Source organism: Camelina sativa, chromosome 11 (genome assembly GCF_030686135.1).
Source record: "Camelina sativa cultivar CO46 ecotype springtype chromosome 11, ASM3068613v1".
Lineage (NCBI taxonomy): Eukaryota > Viridiplantae > Streptophyta > Magnoliopsida > Brassicales > Brassicaceae > Camelina > Camelina sativa.
The window spans coordinates 12,164,836-12,184,342 of record NC_141890.1 but is presented as its reverse complement, the minus strand read 5'-3'; the positions used below and the strand labels follow the sequence as shown (position 1 = coordinate 12,184,342).

General features: G+C 34.7%; 4 protein-coding genes across 6 annotated transcripts; 1 reads left to right on the top strand and 3 right to left on the bottom strand.

Annotated features, from left to right (window-relative positions):
- Nucleotides 1-141: 141 nt before the first annotated feature.
- LOC109124539 (putative methyltransferase PMT21) lies at nt 142-4,220 on the bottom strand. Of its 3 annotated transcripts, none has more exons than XM_010441454.2 (8): nt 3,959-4,220; nt 2,579-2,905; nt 2,335-2,483; nt 2,034-2,229; nt 1,745-1,955; nt 947-1,625; nt 786-863; nt 142-700 (listed from the first exon to the last, which is right to left on the bottom strand). In XM_010441454.2, exons 2-8 carry the CDS (start codon nt 2,843-2,845, stop codon nt 472-474), a joined length of 1,809 nt encoding a protein of 602 aa, XP_010439756.1. In that variant the 5' UTR covers nt 2,846-2,905; nt 3,959-4,220; the 3' UTR covers nt 142-471. The 3 variants fall into 3 exon arrangements, with proteins under 3 accessions (XP_010439756.1, XP_010439757.1, XP_010439758.1); XM_010441455.3 differs by having other exon boundaries at nt 3,947-4,206; XM_010441456.3 differs by lacking the exon at nt 3,959-4,220 and adding an exon at nt 3,168-3,346.
- Nucleotides 4,221-9,945: 5,725 nt separating this feature from the next.
- On the bottom strand, nt 9,946-12,941 carry LOC104723135 (replication protein A 70 kDa DNA-binding subunit E-like). Its single transcript, XM_087474803.1, has 2 exons — nt 12,221-12,941; nt 9,946-12,128 (listed from the first exon to the last, which is right to left on the bottom strand). Exons 1-2 carry the CDS (start codon nt 12,502-12,504, stop codon nt 10,070-10,072), a joined length of 2,343 nt encoding a protein of 780 aa, XP_087330929.1. The 5' UTR covers nt 12,505-12,941; the 3' UTR covers nt 9,946-10,069.
- A 116-nt stretch (nt 12,942-13,057) lies between these two features.
- LOC104723134 (uncharacterized) lies at nt 13,058-14,768 on the top strand. The gene is made up of 5 exons (XM_010441452.3): nt 13,058-13,530; nt 13,627-13,757; nt 13,844-13,969; nt 14,070-14,197; nt 14,351-14,768. The coding sequence occupies exons 1-5, from the start codon at nt 13,287-13,289 to the stop codon at nt 14,646-14,648; spliced, it is 927 nt and encodes a 308-aa protein (XP_010439754.2). The 5' UTR covers nt 13,058-13,286; the 3' UTR covers nt 14,649-14,768.
- LOC104723133 (uncharacterized) lies at nt 14,757-18,134 on the bottom strand. The gene is made up of 2 exons (XM_010441451.3): nt 16,163-18,134; nt 14,757-15,523 (listed from the first exon to the last, which is right to left on the bottom strand). The coding sequence occupies exons 1-2, from the start codon at nt 16,318-16,320 to the stop codon at nt 14,899-14,901; spliced, it is 783 nt and encodes a 260-aa protein (XP_010439753.1). The 5' UTR covers nt 16,321-18,134; the 3' UTR covers nt 14,757-14,898.
- Between the last annotated feature and the right edge of the window lie 1,373 nt (nt 18,135-19,507).

The window sequence follows — 19,507 nt, the reverse complement described above, 5'->3', positions numbered from 1 at the left end:
CCATCCGTATATATATATATATATATATATGATTGTTGAAAAACACTAATATTTTATTTAGCATAAAGGAAGATGATCATTTTACAATCGCTAAATCTAAATTGGACCGCCAACATATTAACGTGTAAAACAATACAAGAAGATCTCAAATCATTATACCTAACACATTCCAGAAATCTCGAACATCACCGTTTTAACTTTTAAGTAAAATTTAAACTTACAATTTTTTAATAAAAAAAAAAAGAAATATATAATTCTCACCAAGCATATACTAAAAAGAAAAAATAACCGAAAATTGATAAATATGCTGGGATAGTATAAATGAATTGGCAGCTTTCAACAGCTTTCTTGGCTTTGAAGCAACACAAAGAACCTATGCTTGTTGTTGTTGAGACTTTGTTCTCAAGAAACCTCCGGACATTAAAAGAAAAGCTTAGAGTTTAAGCTTTAGTTTTGTCCTATATTTTTTAATTATTTTGTTTCTGAATTTGCGTTAGATGAATACCACAGCTTCTTCTGGCAAATCAAGACCTTCTCATTCGCTGATTCAGACTCTGTCTGTTCCTTACGGCAACTCCATCTCAGTTCTTTAGCAACTGATGCTATCGTATCTGCGAAGTAGCTCGACTCGCGTATAATCGCATACCCGCTAGGACGTAAGATCCTATCCATTTCTAGCATTACATATTTCATATCACACCTGCCCAAAACCAAACCACTAATTATCAGATCATGAATGAGAGTTTTCAAAGAACTTAGCTGTGCGATATCTGTTCTATCATTACCTCTGGCTTTCAGAAGTAAACAGCCCATCTACGTGAAGAAGATCGTAAGTTCTTGGATATGTCGAAAAAGCTTCACACCTAAAAATAAAACAACATGTCAGATTATGTATGTGACCTCAAAAGTGTTTGAAAGTAGAAAGCTTAGGTTTTTGAGAATTTACCAGTCATGATAAGTTCCGATCAACCCACGATCAAAGACAACGGGAAGTGTATTCGCAGCGTAAGAAGAGACAACGTTCATAACCCACAAAGGATCATCGACCAGAGCAGCAGCCAAACCTCCATAAGCAGTGTTCATATCCATCACATTACGAATCTTATCAGTGCCAAGCGAGGGCAACAGCTTCTTGTAATGCTTGGCCCTTGTTTTCCATTTACTATCATCGTGCTTAAACACGCCACCATTTCCTCCAGGAACAGCAGACATTCTTTCAGGAGTTGTGTGCAATCTTTCTGGCCACTTGACAGTAGATCCCAAATCTGTCCTCTTAAGCTTAGGGCTTGGAACCACAACACAAGGGCGTAACGGTGTATACCAAGCAGAATCTGGCTCAAGGCTGTCGTCACATTTTGGTGGGTACGCATCAGGGTCGTTAGACAACTTGTTATAGCATAGATTGTCTGAAGATTTTTGCCACACTGCGATATCGTCTTTCTTGGCATACATTTTGAAGCACATTGAAGATAACAATTCTTGCAGCTTCTCGTAATTTGACCTCTGCTCTTCAATGGTTGTGTCCCAACCTTTCCAACGGTTTTCATAGTTGACTGGTGGCCCAGATAAGACCCAGAAGCCACCAGGTCTTAGGATACGGTGAACCTCCAGAAGATAGACTCCACCTGAGGGAGCAGGAAAGAGACAAAGGTTGTTACAAGAGTTTCAGTTGAAAAAGCTCACATCGTTTGATGAACAAGAAGATTCAAAATAGCAGTCAACTGGTCAAAGACAGTTAAATTACCGAATTCTGTCCATGGAATAAGGCATCTTGAGCAATGAGCCATATCGAATGAATTTGAAGGGAAAGGGAGACGTTGAGTGGAAATGATGCCGAGAATCGCAGGAATTCCACGTTCTAGAGCAAACTGTACTTGAGCTTCGTGATTATCTCTCGGGGCAAGTGATACCGTGAGGATACCGCGGTCCAACAAATCACCTCCCCAGCTTGCAACCTTGAAAACAGATCAAGATTAATGGAGGTGAAGGAGAGAACATCTAATCCAATATCTGCCAAAAATATAATAACTTACCCCACAACCAGTGTCAATGGCGGTGCGTATAGTTCCATCCTTCATTTCAGGGATCAAATCTTGCATCAAATCGACATAAGCACTAACTCCATGTGGAAACATTGTACCTCCACCGGGAAAAATGAACTTTTCACGATCTTTCCTTAGCCAGTTCTGGTTAGATTTCTGCTTGTTAATCCAGTCATATGGCACATTCCTGAAATCAAATCACCAACTTACTTCAATTAACCGAGGACAGGAGAGAGATCCAAATAATTAAGAGATGCAATTATCAGGTTGAGAAAAAGAGACAACTAGTTACCTGTACCAACATTCGTCTTTGCTCTTTGGCCATCTTATCGGTGGCTTATACCCATTAGGAGGAGGAACCAGACACTGCTTTCTATCAAACACAGGAGGACAATGTCGCTCCATGAAAGTAAGCCTGTGAGTACCATACTTCTTCCATTTCTGAACAAGCAAAACGAAATCAAAAACATTAGCTAAAATGATTTCCAGATTCAAAGCACTCACACACCCAAAAAAACGTTAAAACTAGAGTGTACCCTTGGATCTGTGCAGGGAGTGTAATCTTGGAAGTCACTGCTACATTCAGAGAAAGAAACTGCAGATTTGACTTGCGGAGAGTCATCAACATCCAAGGAAGAAGATTCAGCTTTGACAACATCACTAACTTCGACATTGTTCTTCCCACAATATAAACCACCAAGATAGAAGGAAAGCCCACATAACAGAATCAGTGAAAGAGTCTTGGGCAAGAGCCTTGAACCTCCTCTATCAGCTTTCTCATACTTCTCATCTTTATACTTCATTGTTTCTTTTTTTTTTTTTGGTACTAAATTACAAACCCTTGTTTCAGAAGATTAAAACACCTGCAATAGATCAACCAATACACATAAAAGCCAAAACATCATCAGATTGGTTCAATACATGACTAGGGACAATAGCAGAAAACAAGCTTCTGCACAATTATTAAAAAAAAAGGTAAACAAAATGATGGGCCAGTGTTAACTATACTACTATTTGACAAATGAGAATTTTAAAAAAAATTGAGGAAACAAAGGACGAGATCTGAAAGGAACAAACAAACAGAGTTGCCGACAAAAAAAAGATTGTTGCTTTAATGGATCTCACATGGGTGTTAGGGACCCAGAATTCGACTCACTCACTCGACCGCCATAACATGTTCTCTCACACAAACTCGAGAGAGAGAAATAAAACAAAATTGAATCAATGGGAACAAATTGCATACATAATAAATGCAAAACACATGAATGAGTTTTCTATTTAAAGTCTTATTCACTTTCGCATTTAAAAAGTCTCTGAAAGAAACAAATCTGTACCAATTAAAAGAAACCTTGCAGAGAGAGAGAGAGTCAGCGACAGCTAAAAAGCACAAAAAGGTCGGACGAAAAAAAAAAAAAATGTAAAAGATGAAGAAGAAGAGAGAATTAGGCATTAAATCCATTACTTGGCAGATACGGAATCGTCTTTAATCTTTTTGGTTTTTACACACATAACAACACCACAAGAAAATTAAATACAGAAACGAAGAGATTGTGACGATGAATCTGGAATTACACAGTACTGGACCAAAAAAAAAAAAAAAAAAAATACACACACACAAGGCGAACAAAAACGAAATGAATCTGGATTTCAAAAACTACATTATAACTCAACAGTCAACACAATTGAATCGATGCGTTAATTAATTAAGCTATAGTTTTGCTCATACGGAAGCAAAATGCTTATGTAATCAGCGAACAATGACGAAACAGAAACACAGAACGAAATTACGAAATCCAGATCTGGGATTTTACCCAGAATTCGTCGACCTTCATGAAGAAACACACAAAACAAAACAAAACAAAACGTACGTATATATAATACGAATTGAGAGAGACGAAACGAACGTGTAAAATTACCCTAGATTCGTTTCGGGTAAAGCGTCCTCTGATTCTGGGTTACGATTACGAAAGCGCGATTTACGATTCGAATAGTCTCCTCGTTGTTCGGGGTGGAGAAGATATTTTCCGGTGACGATTAATATTTTTAGAAGTGGAATTGAGAAAGACAAAAAAAATAGAAATGGAGGAGAATGAGGGAGAGAGAGAGAGATAAGAGAATTGCAGAGAAGCTAACGTTAACATATATAAGCTTCCTCCTTCCTTATTGGAAATTGGCTGTAAATTAGTATACATTATTATTATTTTTCTTTTTTTCTTTCACAGAAAAAAAAATTTATTTTTATTTATTATTTTCTTTTGCCTCTTTTTTTTTTTTTCACTATCTCTCTTTCATTTTCAGTCTTTTTCAATCTTTTTATGACTATTATTTTCACATAATTTTCACTATTCTTTTTTTGTTTTATTTAATTATATTAAATGTTGATTGGAAACAAAGAACAAGAGAGATAATAGTCACACACACTCACTTGTTGTTTGTTGATACTTGATAATAATGATTGATGGAATCGTTTTCACTAGGCAAAAGATATTTATTATTTTTCAGTCTATAATAAATATTTAAATAATTTGGGTTAAATTTAATAATGAACTAAAGAAAATATACACTCCACTAAAGAGAGTGTTATTACTTAAACACAAAATAAATAAATTATTAGAAGAAAAAAAAAAGAGTTAATTAAAAAAAGAGCATTAAAAAGCCAATGCCCTTCGGACTTAGGCATTCAAACAAGATCCAAAATGTCGCTTTTGCTTTCACTCATCCTTCTTCTTCTTCGAGACTCCTTTTCTCTTTTTCCATTCTCTTGAACTTTGTCAATAATTACAGACCAAAAACCAAAACTTCCGGCGATCAACACCAACGACGTAGGAGTCATCGATTTAGAGAATATCTGTTGCAGTTTAGTGGTTTGAGAAAAGCAGCGTCCAAGCCACAAAAATCCAAAATCGCCACATGATTGGTCGCGAACCAAGAACCGAGATTTTGGTTATAGGTAATGTTTGGGTTTAGAAGCCCCCAAACTTAGGGTTTAGCTCTCCTCTCCTTATGCTTATTCCGTGCAAAATGCCAAGGGGTAATTTTGTCATGAACAGTTGATAAATGACTATTATTTATGGCATTATACTGACTATGCCTAAATCCGAAGTTACACCTCCAAAAGTGTCTATTTTGATAATAAGCCCCAAAAAAAATCCAAAAGTAATGGTATTATAGTAAAACCTCTATAAATTAATAATGTTATGACTATGATATTTTATTAATTTATAGGTATATTCATTAATAATTATTATTTTATAGATTAATTTATATTTTAATTGTTTAAATTTTTAAAAATTATGAATTGAGACAATTTTAGCAAAATAAGACTAACTTTCAGATGTTATCAATTTAGAATTGAATTTGTAATATTTAGAAAACATTATTGACAATAAATTACAAATAATCTATAAAAATATCAAAATAAAACTATGCATATGTAAAAATCGAAAACTTACAAAAAAACTTAGCTATTTTTGTGACATGTTATAAAGTATTTTCTATCATTTTAGTTTAAAAATACAACATAACAATTTTTTTATAGATATGAGCTCTATGAGAAAATTCAAAATTCTAAAACATATATATATATATTTACATGATTATTAGTTTACGATATTATTGGGACCATATTTTACATGTGAATTTCAAAAAAAACATATTATCTTGTTATTTTTTACACTGATCCAATTTGGGAACAACAAAATTTATTAATTTATAGAGTATTAATTTATAGAAGTTTTATATGAAAATCTTTTGCTAGATCCTCTTCTAGGAAAATGGAAATGATTATTATAGATTTACACAATTCCCCGGAATTATAGGTTTGTTTTTCCAAAAAGTATCAACTTGTTTTTTCCTTTTACTAAAGTCACCAATCGTTTTTTTTTATTTAGGATTCTTCTAATTTAGTTTTATTTCAATTACAAATAAGTAAATTAGAGAAAAACCAGAAAAAGAGTAAAAATGGAACCCACCACCGACAGAACGATTCACCGTCGGCGTCACGACTTTCCCTTTATATAATTTATCCACCAATCCTCCTCCCATGCAGAAATTAAAAAACCCACTGGAAATTTCCTATTTCCCGGGAGTGATTTTTTATATTTTTGTTTTTGACATTTCATAATAGTACTTCCTTTACACTGGTTAAAATGATGCATTTTAACGGTTCGAGTTTTTTTTTTGTAATCATTGGCTACACTTTAATAGATAGCCACACTAAAAAAACGATTTAGTTTAAAACTACTAAATTAATCTCTTTTAACACATAAACAAAAAAAATCTCTCTTGTTTTTATCTTACTAAAATAATCTTATTTACTAAGGCTTTGAATGGTTGCATAGTTTGTTTCGGACCGGACTAAAATTGGACTAATCCGCACTTAACTTACTATTCACTATTGTGTATTAGTATGTATTGTTGCATACTAAAAATCTCCATATAGTAGTATGCATCTAAGCATACAATTCCATACCATTGTAAATTCATTGTTAGTTTGCACTTTTTATTCCACTCCTCAAAAGTTCTATGGCTTTGAATAGTTGTACAGTATGGTATAGATCGGACTATACATACTAATATTTTGGTATGCAATATATTAGACTATAGTTTGGAGCAAACTAGTATAGAGTTTATAATGGTATGGAGCTTTTGAGGAGTGGAATGAAAAATGCAGACCAACAGTGAATTTACAATGGTATGGAATTGTATGCTGAAATGCGTACTAGTATGGAGATTTTTAGTATGCATTGTTGCATACTGGTACACAATGGTGAATAGTAAATTAAGTGCGGACTAATCCAATTTTAGTCCGGTCTACAGCATAGTATGCAACCATTCAAAGTCTATGGCTTTGAATGGTTGTACAGTATGCTCCATAGCAGACTAAAATTGGACTAGTCTGCATTTAATTTACCATTGCATACCAGTATGCATTGTTGCATACTAAAAATTTCCATACTAGTATGCATTTGAGCGTACAACTCCATACCATTGTAAATTCACTATTGGTCTGCATTTTTTATTCTGCTCCTCAAAAGCTCCATACTAATATAAATTTCATACTAATCTGCTCCATACCACAGTCTAATGTTTTCCATACCAAAATATTGGTATGCATTGTCCGGTTTACACCATACCGTACAACCATTCAAAGCCTATATCATTATAAACTCCATACTAGTCTTCTCCATACTACAATCCATTGTTTTGCATATCAAAATATTGGTATGCATAGTCCGATCTACACCATACTTTACAACTATTCAAAACTTAAATATTTTTTTTTGTAGGATTCTACTTCCTCTCGTTAACACAAACTTTAAAAATAAAAATAGAAGAAGGATTGAATATAAATCGGAACATGGTTGTATTTTTCTTTAATTATTATAGCTAGTATGAAAATAACACGAAACCATTTGAAGATTCGAAACAATTCAATTAATTAGTTGAAGTTAGCCGAGTTAGTCGGTGGCTTTGTCACTTGTGATAGATCCACGACTACTACACTGAATTATTTAGTGTTGACTAATCGAGAACGCGTTTATATTAATTCCTCCTCCCTCACGTATTATATAGTACTATATACAGTACTACTGTTTACCTATTCCATGTTGTACTGTTAATTATCTAGTTATTTTATTACATAGTCGTCGTAAATATATAGTGTATCGCTCTATTATCTAAGATCTTGGATGGCAAATAATACAATTAGCACTCCTATAAAAAACTTCATTTCTGATAAATCTACTATCCGAATCTATCTATCATTTGTAGCATTCTTCTCTAATTAAATCTTACATCCTTTGGCTGATAATTGCAAGTTATCGCCGGATCTCAGAAGAAGGATCATAACGTAATTTTGTTGAATTGTGCGTTAAGAACCATATACTTTTGAATAAATGATCAAGTCTAAGTTGGAAACTCACCTTCCCCCATGTGGAATCTGTTAATGGTGCATCATCTTCCCCCATGTGTCATTAGGTCTTTTTACACCAAAATATTGTTTTATTTTGAATTTTAAAGAATATAATTGGTTTACTCCAAAAAGAAAGGTATGAAAAGTTGAAAAAGTAGCAACTTATTGAGTCAAAACAATTTAATAATACTTATTTTATTTTTGTGTTTGGCTGAATTACACTACCTTTTTTATATGTTGGATGTCTATCATAATGACTAGCAAGGCAATAAATTCCAAAACATATACAGTATATATATACATATATATATATATATATATATATATCATTTCAATAGCATCATATCAACATATTTACAGTATCTTTTATGTATTTATCCTCCAAAATGTTACAACTTAACAAAAGACTTTATTGTTAAATTGAATTTTTTAAGCATGGAAAATTGAGATGGAAGATCGTTATTAACACCAACAAAAGAAGTCATGAATTTGGCATGAAGTGTGATTCGTAACATTAAGACTTCCCATGGTGAACAGTCATAATCTAAATTTTGTCATGAGATCAAGCTGCTGCTACTACTAGCTCATGATATTGAGGCTATATATTTTCGTAGTCTTAATCCAATTTCTTCACTAAAATGGTTAAACTATTTCATAATCAGGCATTTGATTCTAACAGGTGTGGCACAAGTAATTATTGAAAGTAACAGATGGAAAGGACTTTGTACAATCGAATAACGGGTACCAAGTATCGTAGAAAACAATTCCAAGCGTTATATAATAATACTCCTTGGAATGAAAATGCTACATGTGACTAGCTGTTCCATGAACCTTCCTAAAATAGTGTTTATATAGATTTATACTTGAGCTACTATCAACTGTTACATATTACAGAATATGAAAACCTATATCCTTTATGTTGTAAAATAAGTCAAACGTCTCTTGATTTTGGGTCTTCTTCTTTTGGTAAAGCCAAGGTTTTTTTTGTTTTTTCCTGAATATTACAAAAAAGAACATCGAAGCAGGGTATGGAAAATAGGAAAAAGAGGAGCATGATAAAAAAAAATAAAACCTCCTACAGTAAAACTTCTATAAATTAATAAGGTCGGGACCATGAAATTTTATTAATTTATAGAGGTTTTAATTTATCGATAAATTAATATTTTATTAGTTTATGAAGAGATTTTTAAAATTTTATATTACAAAATAAGATACTTTTGTTATTATTCATATTTTTAAAGATTTTTTTTAATTCAAATTTTTTTTAATTTTTTTATTTTTAATTTAGAGTTTAGATAAAAAAAACGATAAATGTTAGAAGTTTAGAGTTTAGAAGAAATTGCTACTAGTATCATTCATGGTAATGATAAAGTCGAAGAATATATTGCGGTGATTTTAGAACCAATTACATGTAAAAAAGCAATTATCGCATTTAGTATTTTCCATAATTTTTAGATGCGGTTTAAGAAGACAACAATAAAAAAGATTAGAAATGAGCTCCAATAAGAATGTAAATTCAAGAATATGCAAACAACAATAGAGTCATATTTCACTAGATTTTCTTATATATATATATATATATATATATATATGTTAATATTATTTGATTATTAATTTATGATATTGATGGGACTATATTTTTACATAAGATTTTCAAAAATATTATTATCTTATTAATTTATCGAAATGTGTTATTTTTTACACCGGCCTAACTCGGGACCGGAAAATTTTATTAATTTATAGCAAGTATTAATTTAAATAGTATTAATTTATAGAGGTTTGGTTGTAGTTGGGAAAGATGGTTCCTTTGCTGGAAGTTTTAGATCAGAAGATCTCATAATCAAACACTTAATGGCGCAAATACTTCCCACTGTAACATTTCTTAGTAATTTATAAGTATATGCAATTGTACTTCTCTTCTGTTTCACTGTTCCCAGCTCATAGTCTCATTCTTAGACCAAAAACGAGTTTGTTGATTTCATAAACCAAAAAAAAAAATAGAACCTTTTATTCATAAATAAAAGGCTTCAGAAACGCCCCGCATTAGTTCATAATACCAAAACCAAAAAGTGTACAACAAAAGAGTGAGAGCATCAGATGATGATTGTGAATCTCAGTAGCTTCCAACATGTTGCCTAGGTGGTCCTCCTCCATAACTCCCAGACATGCCTCTGTACTGCCCTTGTGGGTCATTAACGCTTGGACAGTTTGCAGAAACATGACCACTGTTTCCACATACATTGCAGCTAGAAGCACCACCACCATGAGGCCCATGGCCACTACTATACTTCCCATGTTGACGTGATTGATGTGCGTGTAAACCGAAATCCCTTCTTTCGACTGATGAGGGATCTCTGGTTCCTGCGCTTCCAATACTAGTGTTAACTACCTCAGCGCTGTGATGGGATCCTTCTGCATCTCTGTTCCTGAGTTTATTCATGGCATCTAAAATACTCCTGGTATCTGATGAATAGTTTAGCTTGTCCACTTTCACAACTGTTGCTTTCACGCGCTGTTCGTCGCCAAATGCTTCTTCTTTTACCTTCAACTTCAAGATGTACTTGGTAAAAGCAACCTTACGGCTGATACTTTCGAATTTTTCCTCCTCCTCATTTACATATTTCACATGATACAAATCTTTGGCAGACATGCCCATTATCTCTTCACCAGCCTCCTGGAATGCTGTGACCCAAGTAATATCCGTATGGTCCTGTATCTGGAGCTGCAGTATATACCTATAGTCACATTCATCAACACTTTTATCACACTTTTCACACCTCCATGTGCCATCTCCATTGCTTGTGACCTTTTTGCTGCATAGACGATCACCGTTCATGATAGGACAAGCGGTGTAGCAGAAGTTGTCAAACTTCATGTATATAACAGTGGCACTGACTGTAATCCAGTCTGGTTTTTCTGAGGTCCCTAGTTTCTCATCCTTAATTTGTGATATTGTTTTGCGAACATCTACTCTGGCACTCCCGGAAAACTCCCGAGATATGGAGATACAAGGGACACTCTTTCCTTCTCTCTCAAACCAGTCCTTCAGTTTCTGTGCTTCAGCAAAATCTGGATCAATGAACAGTTGACTTGATCCAATGGTGCTCACTGCCTTTCCGTTAAACTCACTGATCCTGCCTGCCTTAACAGCAAGAACAGGAAACCCACCAGAATCACAAAGATTTTGCAGCCTTTGTCCTTCGGCATTGCAGAAGTTACCCCACATAGTTACCTCCACACTTCGTCCAGACATATCCTTTAAATGAAGTGATCTTTTCTGTGTTTCAGTTCCGTTTTTCTTCATTATTGCAACAGTAGTACTGATAGATGACACAATACCAATTACATCAATGATGCTGTTGTTCTCCATGCTTTCAATATCACCTATGGTACGGAAATGGAACTGATGGCGCGGGATTGCAGCATCCTCCTCATAACATTGTTGTATAGTTGATGCATTATCCAGCGTGATCTCGTAATCATTGGGAAGATGATTAAAGTTCTTCTGGGCAGGCCGCAAACTGCCCCTAGAAACCAGATAAAGATTACCAACAACAATCTGGTCATAGAACTGATCAGCCACAGCGTTAAAACAAGTAACACGTATCTCTCCGCCATCAGCATCAAGAAGATCAAAGTTGAACACTTTCCCCTGCCCACGGGGATTACTGTATTGCCTAAGTTCTGCTTTATTCGTGACTCTGGCCTTGATGGTCCACCTACCTGAGTACGGGCTAAGACCATTAATTGGAATTATCCTAGGAGGTGCTTCGTTCCTTGCCACTGGTCCCCTGTTTGCATACAGTGGTGGTGGTGGTTGCCACTGGTCCCCTGTTTGCATACGCGCATAGTCCTGCCTAGGGGCTACATGACCTGCAGACGGATTGTTGAATGCTCGAGTGGAAGGTGTTGATGCAGGAACACTAGAACCAGTACCAAACACTTGCCTCTGAACAACTTGAGGTGAAATAGCTGCATTACTCCTCCCAGTCTCGGTATTGATTACTTGACGGACACCACTAGACTCACCCCTACCTTGTTGCTCAGAACCAGTTGTATTCAACTTAATACCAGAATCGGCTCCACGTTGATCACTAGGCTTTATTGGAACAGGATTCCCAATTATATCAGACTTTGTTTTTATCACCTCAAGTACCATAACAATAACAATCCTGACATCAAAAACAAATCATATCCTAACTTCAAAAACTTTGTTCACAGATAAAAGAGATCAAAAGCTCACAAATTGGATTAAAAAAATCACCTTCGCTGCTGGACGATACTACCGACGAATTGAGTAATTCTAACAATCGAACCGGATTGAAGAGAACCATCTTTGACAAGAATGTTCAGATCAGCTCCGAGCATTCCTTGATGCAAGTGCGTCCCATCTGATAAAACCATCCTAAACCTCTCACTCGTTGGATTTTGAAGAGCCTTAACATGCTTCAAATCCGTCACTTGCAGCACCGGCATCATATCTTGCTCACTCGTCACTTCTCCACTCATTATTTTCCCGATTGCTCCCGCCGTCAAACTTACCTCCATCGTTACAGATATAAAAACCCTAGAGACTAAATTAATTACCCAGAACAAAAACTCAAGGTTTTACAAACCCAAGAACCTTGGCGTAATCGATGGAAGCAATTAGAGAATCGATTGACCCACCACACCCAAACACGATTCGAGGAGGTAAAGGTAGAATCTTTATGGACGAATCCGAAATTGAGGAACGTTGGGGAGGTAGAAACAGATTGGTTTGAATATACAGAGACCAGAGGTTGAAGAAGATGAAGAATTGGGTGAAAAGGTTGGACCTTTACGCTCCTTTTGAGAGGGAAACTGTAGGGTTTCAAGAATTTGGAAAATCGCAATCGAATCGGAGCCACGAGTTGGTTTTATTTACGGATTTGCCATTTCTCAAAATTCTCAAGCAAGCTTCGTGAATCGTGCAGACCGGTGACGTGGAATGTTTTCGGAAAAGACTTTTAAGCCCCAAAACAGGCCCATTTAAAGCCCAAACATATCATGTGGAACACGTGGCATGTGTAATGTTGAGTCAGCAATCTTTCATCACATTCACATTGGATCAACCTTGTCTGAAAATTTCATTTTTAGTTTTAATTGCATTTATTTTTACAACGATAGGCAAAGACTCTGAAAGGGGAGAAAAATAAAATAAAGAGAGGAGCGATTTAAAAAAAAAAAAAAAAAATCTGTATGATTTGATTTTCCGGTAACCGTCGTGTTTAGATCACCGGGAAAAGATGGATTCTTCGATTTCTTTGTTCTGAGTTAAAAACTCACTCACCTGAGAAGAAAGCTTTAAAATGGATTCCGAAGAAACGGTGACGACGACGAAGAAGCAAAAGAGGAGTTTTTCTTCGTTGATTTTGCGATTTTGTACAGTGATAGTCTTCTCGATCACCAGCTTCGTCGTCTTATCGTTTCTATTAGGGGTTTTTGTGATTTTAATCGGTGAATTGTGGGTTTCTTCTTCTTCTTCTTCTTCTTCTTCTTCTACTTCTTCTGCTTCCGCGTCTCTTCATTCCCGTTGCAAAATTGTTTCCAGCTGTAAGTTATATAATAAAGTTTTGATTCTATTGAGTTCATCATCAATTGATAGGTTTCTTGTGTTAATTGGGGGGGTTTTTGTATCTTTTGATGTAGCTGTTGATCTTAGGTCTTCTAAAGTGTGTGGCATTGGACTTTTGAACATCAAAGCGCAACATGTGTTTTACCCTTTTGAGAGAGATAAATTCAGATGTCGGTATGATTACTATTGGGCTTCTGTCTTCAAGGTTGTGTTAAGATATTTTAGCAAAAATCTCCTCTTTGACGTTCCAAAGAAGAGCAATGTACTTATATCCCTTCATGGCATTTACAGGTAGAGTATAAAGATAACTTGATGGGTCAAACACGGCTAGCGTTTTCAGAAGCACCTAATGAAGCCCTTCCTCCTGAGTGCAGACCTAACTTTGGTGCTGCGTTGCTTACCAAAGATAACTTCAAGGCATGTTCATATAGATTTCTCTCTGATTTGATGATATCAGTTGGTTTAGCTGTTCTTTGTAGCACTGTGTTTCTGATGGGTGGTATCTTTGTTTGTCCAGGTGAATGAGACTTACGATTGCTGGTACACATTAGGGATTCCTAAAATAAAGCTTTATCGGGATAGCTTTTTCGGTTGCCCAGCTAATGATCTTTCTTTCACCGACATTGTTAAGCAATACTCTATTGTGTAAGTTCTTATGTTTTCTCTCATTTTTATACATATGAGAGTGATGAAGAGAAAGTATCATAATAGCCATAATAATCTGTAATAGCACAGCTTCTGAGTCTTGTCTTGTCTTGGCATTGTTATTCATCCTCTTTCATTGGTTTTTTTTTCCAGAATCTCTAAGCTTTTACAGTCATGGCTTAATGGAGAAGCAACACCAAAGTACTGGAAATACGATGTGATCGCTGGCATCGTCTCTGGCTTTGCAACTTCCATGATCACAGTCTTCATCGTACGGATCTTAAGGCATGCAAAATCTTGGTTCCCTCAAGCTTGTTGTTCAGTTAAGAACCAGTTTTCTAATGTGAATCTCTTGGTACAAGTGAAGCGTGCTTGTTTGGTACTTGTTTACTTCTCGGTTCTCGGATGGATGGCTAGACAATACTTGAAAATTCTTTTTCCAAAGGCTTAGAAAAACACATTACTTGGGAGAGAGTCGGTGAGTGGTGTAATGATTCGTAGACAGTTGTGTGATGTAATCTTAAATCATTTAAAGCAAAAGAAAGCAATACAGAGAAGCAGCTTATAAGTCTTGAGGATTGATTGAACAGCCTAAAAACACAATCTGTTTTACCAATTCTAAAATGGAAACTGATGGATTCTTTTACAGACTTTTACGAGCAAACAAAAGTTATCTCATATAATGGATCTTACAACTCTAGTTAAGTAGATACTTCTGATGGATTAGAACAAGTTACATTATTTGCCTCCTCAGTATCTTCTTCTTGATCAGCTTCTGTGTCATCAGTCTCCTGAAGATGAGGAAGAGTAACTTTTGGCTTTTTAGCTACCTGAGAAGCTTCTTCTTTCCCCTCCTCGTTCCCATCCTCAGAATCCTTTCTTTTCAGATCCTTGGTATCTCCTTCATTGCTACAACTCTCAGGTTTCACTTCTTCTGTCTTTTTCTCATTGTTTGCCTTAGCTTTCCTCGCCTGCTCTTCACATTCTTCGAGGAAGTTTTGGGTCTCTGCATTACCAGCAACATCTGCTGGATTCTTCCCGGCCTTTGTAGTGGCTCTGACATTTGCTCCTTTCTTAACTAAATACTTGACGAGTTCAAAATGAGAACCTTGAGCAGCATAGTGAAGAGGTGAAAGTCCCTTGCGGGTGATAGATTTCACAGAAGCCCCAAGGGATAATAGAGTTCTCACAACTTCCAAATGCCCCTTTTGGGAAGCAAAGTGAATTGCACCCATGTCGTCTACTGCTGCAGCACCAACATCGGCTTTGTTCTTGCATAAGTAGCTCACAACCTCATTATGGCCTGCCCATGCTGCTAAGTGTAGTCTATTTTCCCCAAGAGATCATGATGTTAAGGACAAAGCAATAGACAACGAAGTCATGCAAGGAAAAAAAAAAAAAAAGTAGATCACTCTTCCTAAAGCAGACAGACAACCAGCTAAGTCAAATCTATAATCTCTCTAGCTGTAATCCTCTAACCTTATAAACTATGCCATTTTCATAGCTCATGTCACATGAGTCATGTGTGAAGTATCAAAATTAAAAACCTAGAGAGACCTGTTAACATTGAGCAATGTTGTATAAGCCAATACTCAGGTTCCAATCGCATGATATAACATAATAACAATAGGTTGATACTACAAAGAATGGGAAAGGTAAGGCTATATCATCAACATGTAATGTAAATACAGTACAAGCAGTTCAGACTTCACAGCATAATCGTGCTTACCTATCTAAGCCTGTAAATTCCCGAATTGATGAATACAATATAGAGACCTGTGGCATAGATACCACAGGGAGCTCGCCATGAACCCTAACTAAGGCCGTATCAAATAACATTCAGCAATTATAAGAGAAACGAAACGAGTCAAGAGAATTTAAACTTCCCATGATCAAATCAACCAGAATCAAAATCGAAGACGAGTGATTATGCTGAGGAAAAAAAGAAAAAAAAAAAAAGGATACGGAGTCCGAGAATGCTTATCCCTAGAATTAACAGCTAACGGATTAGAGCTGATTATAGATTGAACTGCCGCTAAATCACCGGATCGTGCCGCGGAGTGAAGATCCGCTGACGCTCTTCCTCCTCCTCCTCCTCTTGAACCGCCGATTCCGCCTACCATTTTCGTCTTTCTCGGTGCAATTCTCCGCCGACTCCTCCTCCTCTATTCAGCTGGAGTAAACTATGGCGGTTTGGCGATATCCAAACGGGTCGATTTTGGCGTAAATTTTTTGAGCTTAGGCCCAAATTAAGCCCATCTTACGCGAGTCATCTCATTCTCAACGGACCGTTCCCGGTTACACACCTTGGTTCCAATAACTGATATAATAAACCTTTTTGTTAAGTGAAAGGAATAATACAGTCCATTATGTTCGTTCCAACCATTTGAACCTTTAATTACGAAACATAGCAAGCCGAAATGGTACAAAGTATATAAAAAGGCTGCTCAAAGGTATATTATTTGTGTTAATGTGCCCTTTGGTTACTTCATAAACCATATATTTATATATGAAAAAAATCATACAAATTATTAATTGCTGAGCAATTTATAACTTACAAATTTAATAGACTATAATTTTGTATAATGCATGTTGTTAACTGAACAAATTAAAAAATACTATATAATTGTGGAAAACAAATATATTAACTTGTACATTAAGATTGTCTTTTAAAACCCCTATAGGCCAATAGTAAAGTCAAATGTCACATTAGGATTTGTCCTTTTAGGGTGTACTCATGTCTAGTCTTGTGACAAACCGAGAGAGAGTGCACTCGTGTCTAGTTTCCTTATATTGTTATCTAGTCGTGTTTTCTTGTCATTGTTTAATATTTTTACATTGACGTGGATTCATAGTAGAGGGTTTATAATTTTACATTGACAAATCTACCAAAAATATAATATCACGAATTATGTCTAATGTGAAATCAAAAACATTTTGGTCAATCGTTTTATAAGAGTGCTGACATGATGACATAGGTCTGGTACCAATTTATCATTTGTGTAGTGGTGTTTAAACAATAATATTCGAGACTTTTTATTTGTGAAAAAATATTGGCAGAAAATTATATAATAAAATTGGGAAATACTGTACATCTATATAGTATATCCAATACTAAATTTATCCATCCAAATGTGATGCAATTCATGGGACAAAAAGATTAGGTAGGCCGTAGGATAAAGGGATGAGACTGCCAGCTTTGAAAAAGAGAGACCAGTGTAAGTATAGGTCCAATCTTCATGGGAAGGTTCCTCAAATCAATATATTTACACATATATAGATTTCTGATAATGTAAAAAGACATAAAATATTTTGTCCTTTCCAAATTTATACAATATTATAAAAGCAAGTTGGCATATAATTGAAGTTAGATGCATGCTGCGTAGTACGGTGATATCATATGATTGATCCATTACTAAAAATTATATATATTGGAAACATCTTGCTCTAATAATGACGTTCGATGAGCAAAACTTGCATACCTTACACACTAACTACACTCTCGTAGTCTTTTGGCTGTTCAACTGTTTTTTGATATATGCATTTTTGTACCATAAATTTAAGTATAATTATATTCGCCTATTGGGTAACAATTCCTAGTTAAAAACTAATGTAAAATAAATAAATAAAAACTAATGTAAAATGTGTTTGAAGTAACAATCACAAACCTGCCTGAAATCAGTGTTTATATTTACATTAATTTATGCAGGTTTTTAATATTATAACGAATCTATAATCCACACAACCAGCCAATTCATCATAGTCATACATACGTGTTATCCTTCCAATTATGGTCTACTTTATATAGTAAAAATATAAACTCCAATCAAAAGGTCAGACAAAACAAATAATTGACACACAACAAAAAGGATATGGATAATGGAGTTTGGGATATCGTAGCTAATTCCATACAGATACGGAGCCCTACGTTTCCACTCTATACATAATTGATGAATATTAATATATATATAAACATTACATTACTATTTGACAATATACATATATAAAACATTAAAGCATTTTGAAAAACTAGTACTCGATATAAACTAGTATTAAATACTATTGTCAATCAGCCATCGTCATGTGGGGCAAGCACTCCTTTCAAGTTGATACTTTGATTTAGTCTTTTTAACGTCAGGATCCCAATAGTAATCTTCCATTTTAACGTCACTCAATAACGTAAATAAGTCAAGATCGTTTATCCTCAAAATATACTTGTGTTGATATTCAAACTAATTTCTAAAAGCAAATGTGAATATATATGTTACTTTTAACATTTCGCGATTAAAACTTACATGATGGGGTTAACCATGACATGGATAATAGTAGGAGTAGTCGACCATTAATAATACCTAATTCTATGATGAACTTAAAATCATTCTAACAACAAAAATATATCCATAAACAACAATTATGATTATATGAATCTGGTTAAGAAAAATATATATGTAAAAAAAATTTCAAAAAAATGAATCTGGTTAAGAAAAATAAAGTATCCAAAACTAGGTAAACGTAACATTACTAACAGTATTAGTTTATCGTATGTGTATATAAGTGTATTTTCTTCACGCGTTTTGGTTGTGTAGTTATACGTTCGTGAAATCCATTTAATTTATATATATAGATATATACTTGATTGATAGAATTAGATACATACCAATATATACCATTGTTTAGCATATATACTGCCATTATTCACACCAATGATGATTGTGCCGTGCTCCTACCAATCGTTCTGGATGAGGTTATCATCCACTTAATGCTTCCATAATATCTAACAAAAGACAGAAATTATAGAGGAAAAACAAAAAAAAAGTTTTGTGCCAAGAAAAAACAAGAAAGCAAAAACTATTATTGGTTTATATATACTCAGTTCCATGTAATTTTCATTAGATTCGTTTATCAGAATCGAATCTCATGTAAAGTAAGTAATCCACTTTCAAAATATAAAAGTTAAGTAGACAAATAACTCTTATAAAAATATAAAGACAAGCGGCTACATTATCCAGTCTTCTTTATGGGATCTGCGGGAATATATGCTTATGTTCTGGGAAGATAATCCTAATTAAAATTTAACTAAATTAAGAACAGTTCCAAAATCCAATGTATCAAATTCAGAACCACATAAAAGTTATCGACCTAATCAAAAATATCTTTCTAATTAATTATCTAGTAGGTTTGGCGGAAAGGGGAAAAGTTTACAATTATGTAGGTTCAACTTTTGAGGAATGAAGAGACTAAGAGATATTCATATACCGGACCAAAACTTAAGATATTTTAAATAATTGAATTAACTAGGACAAAAATATG

Coding starts and splice junctions, on each gene's coding strand:
- LOC104723135 (XM_087474803.1), bottom strand. CDS start 12,504: ATGGAGGTAAGTTTGACGGCGGGAGCAATCGGGAAAATAATGAGTGGA. Junction 12,129..12,220: donor AGTATCGTCCAGCAGCGAAG/GTGATTTTTTTA, acceptor TTTTGATGTCAG/GATTGTTATTGTTATGGTAC.
- LOC104723134 (XM_010441452.3), top strand. CDS start 13,287: ATGGATTCCGAAGAAACGGTGACGACGACGAAGAAGCAAAAGAGGAGT. Junction 13,531..13,626: donor TTGCAAAATTGTTTCCAGCT/GTAAGTTATATA, acceptor CTTTTGATGTAG/CTGTTGATCTTAGGTCTTCT. Junction 13,758..13,843: donor ATTGGGCTTCTGTCTTCAAG/GTTGTGTTAAGA, acceptor TGGCATTTACAG/GTAGAGTATAAAGATAACTT.
- LOC104723133 (XM_010441451.3), bottom strand. CDS start 16,320: ATGGTAGGCGGAATCGGCGGTTCAAGAGGAGGAGGAGGAGGAAGAGCG. Junction 15,524..16,162: donor GATAAGCATTCTCGGACTCC/GTATCCTTTTTT, acceptor TGGGGAAAATAG/ACTACACTTAGCAGCATGGG.
- LOC109124539 (XM_010441454.2), bottom strand. CDS start 2,845: ATGAAGTATAAAGATGAGAAGTATGAGAAAGCTGATAGAGGAGGTTCA. Junction 1,626..1,744: donor TATTCCATGGACAGAATTCG/GTAATTTAACTG, acceptor CTGCTCCCTCAG/GTGGAGTCTATCTTCTGGAG. Junction 701..785: donor TTTACTTCTGAAAGCCAGAG/GTAATGATAGAA, acceptor GGTTTTGGGCAG/GTGTGATATGAAATATGTAA.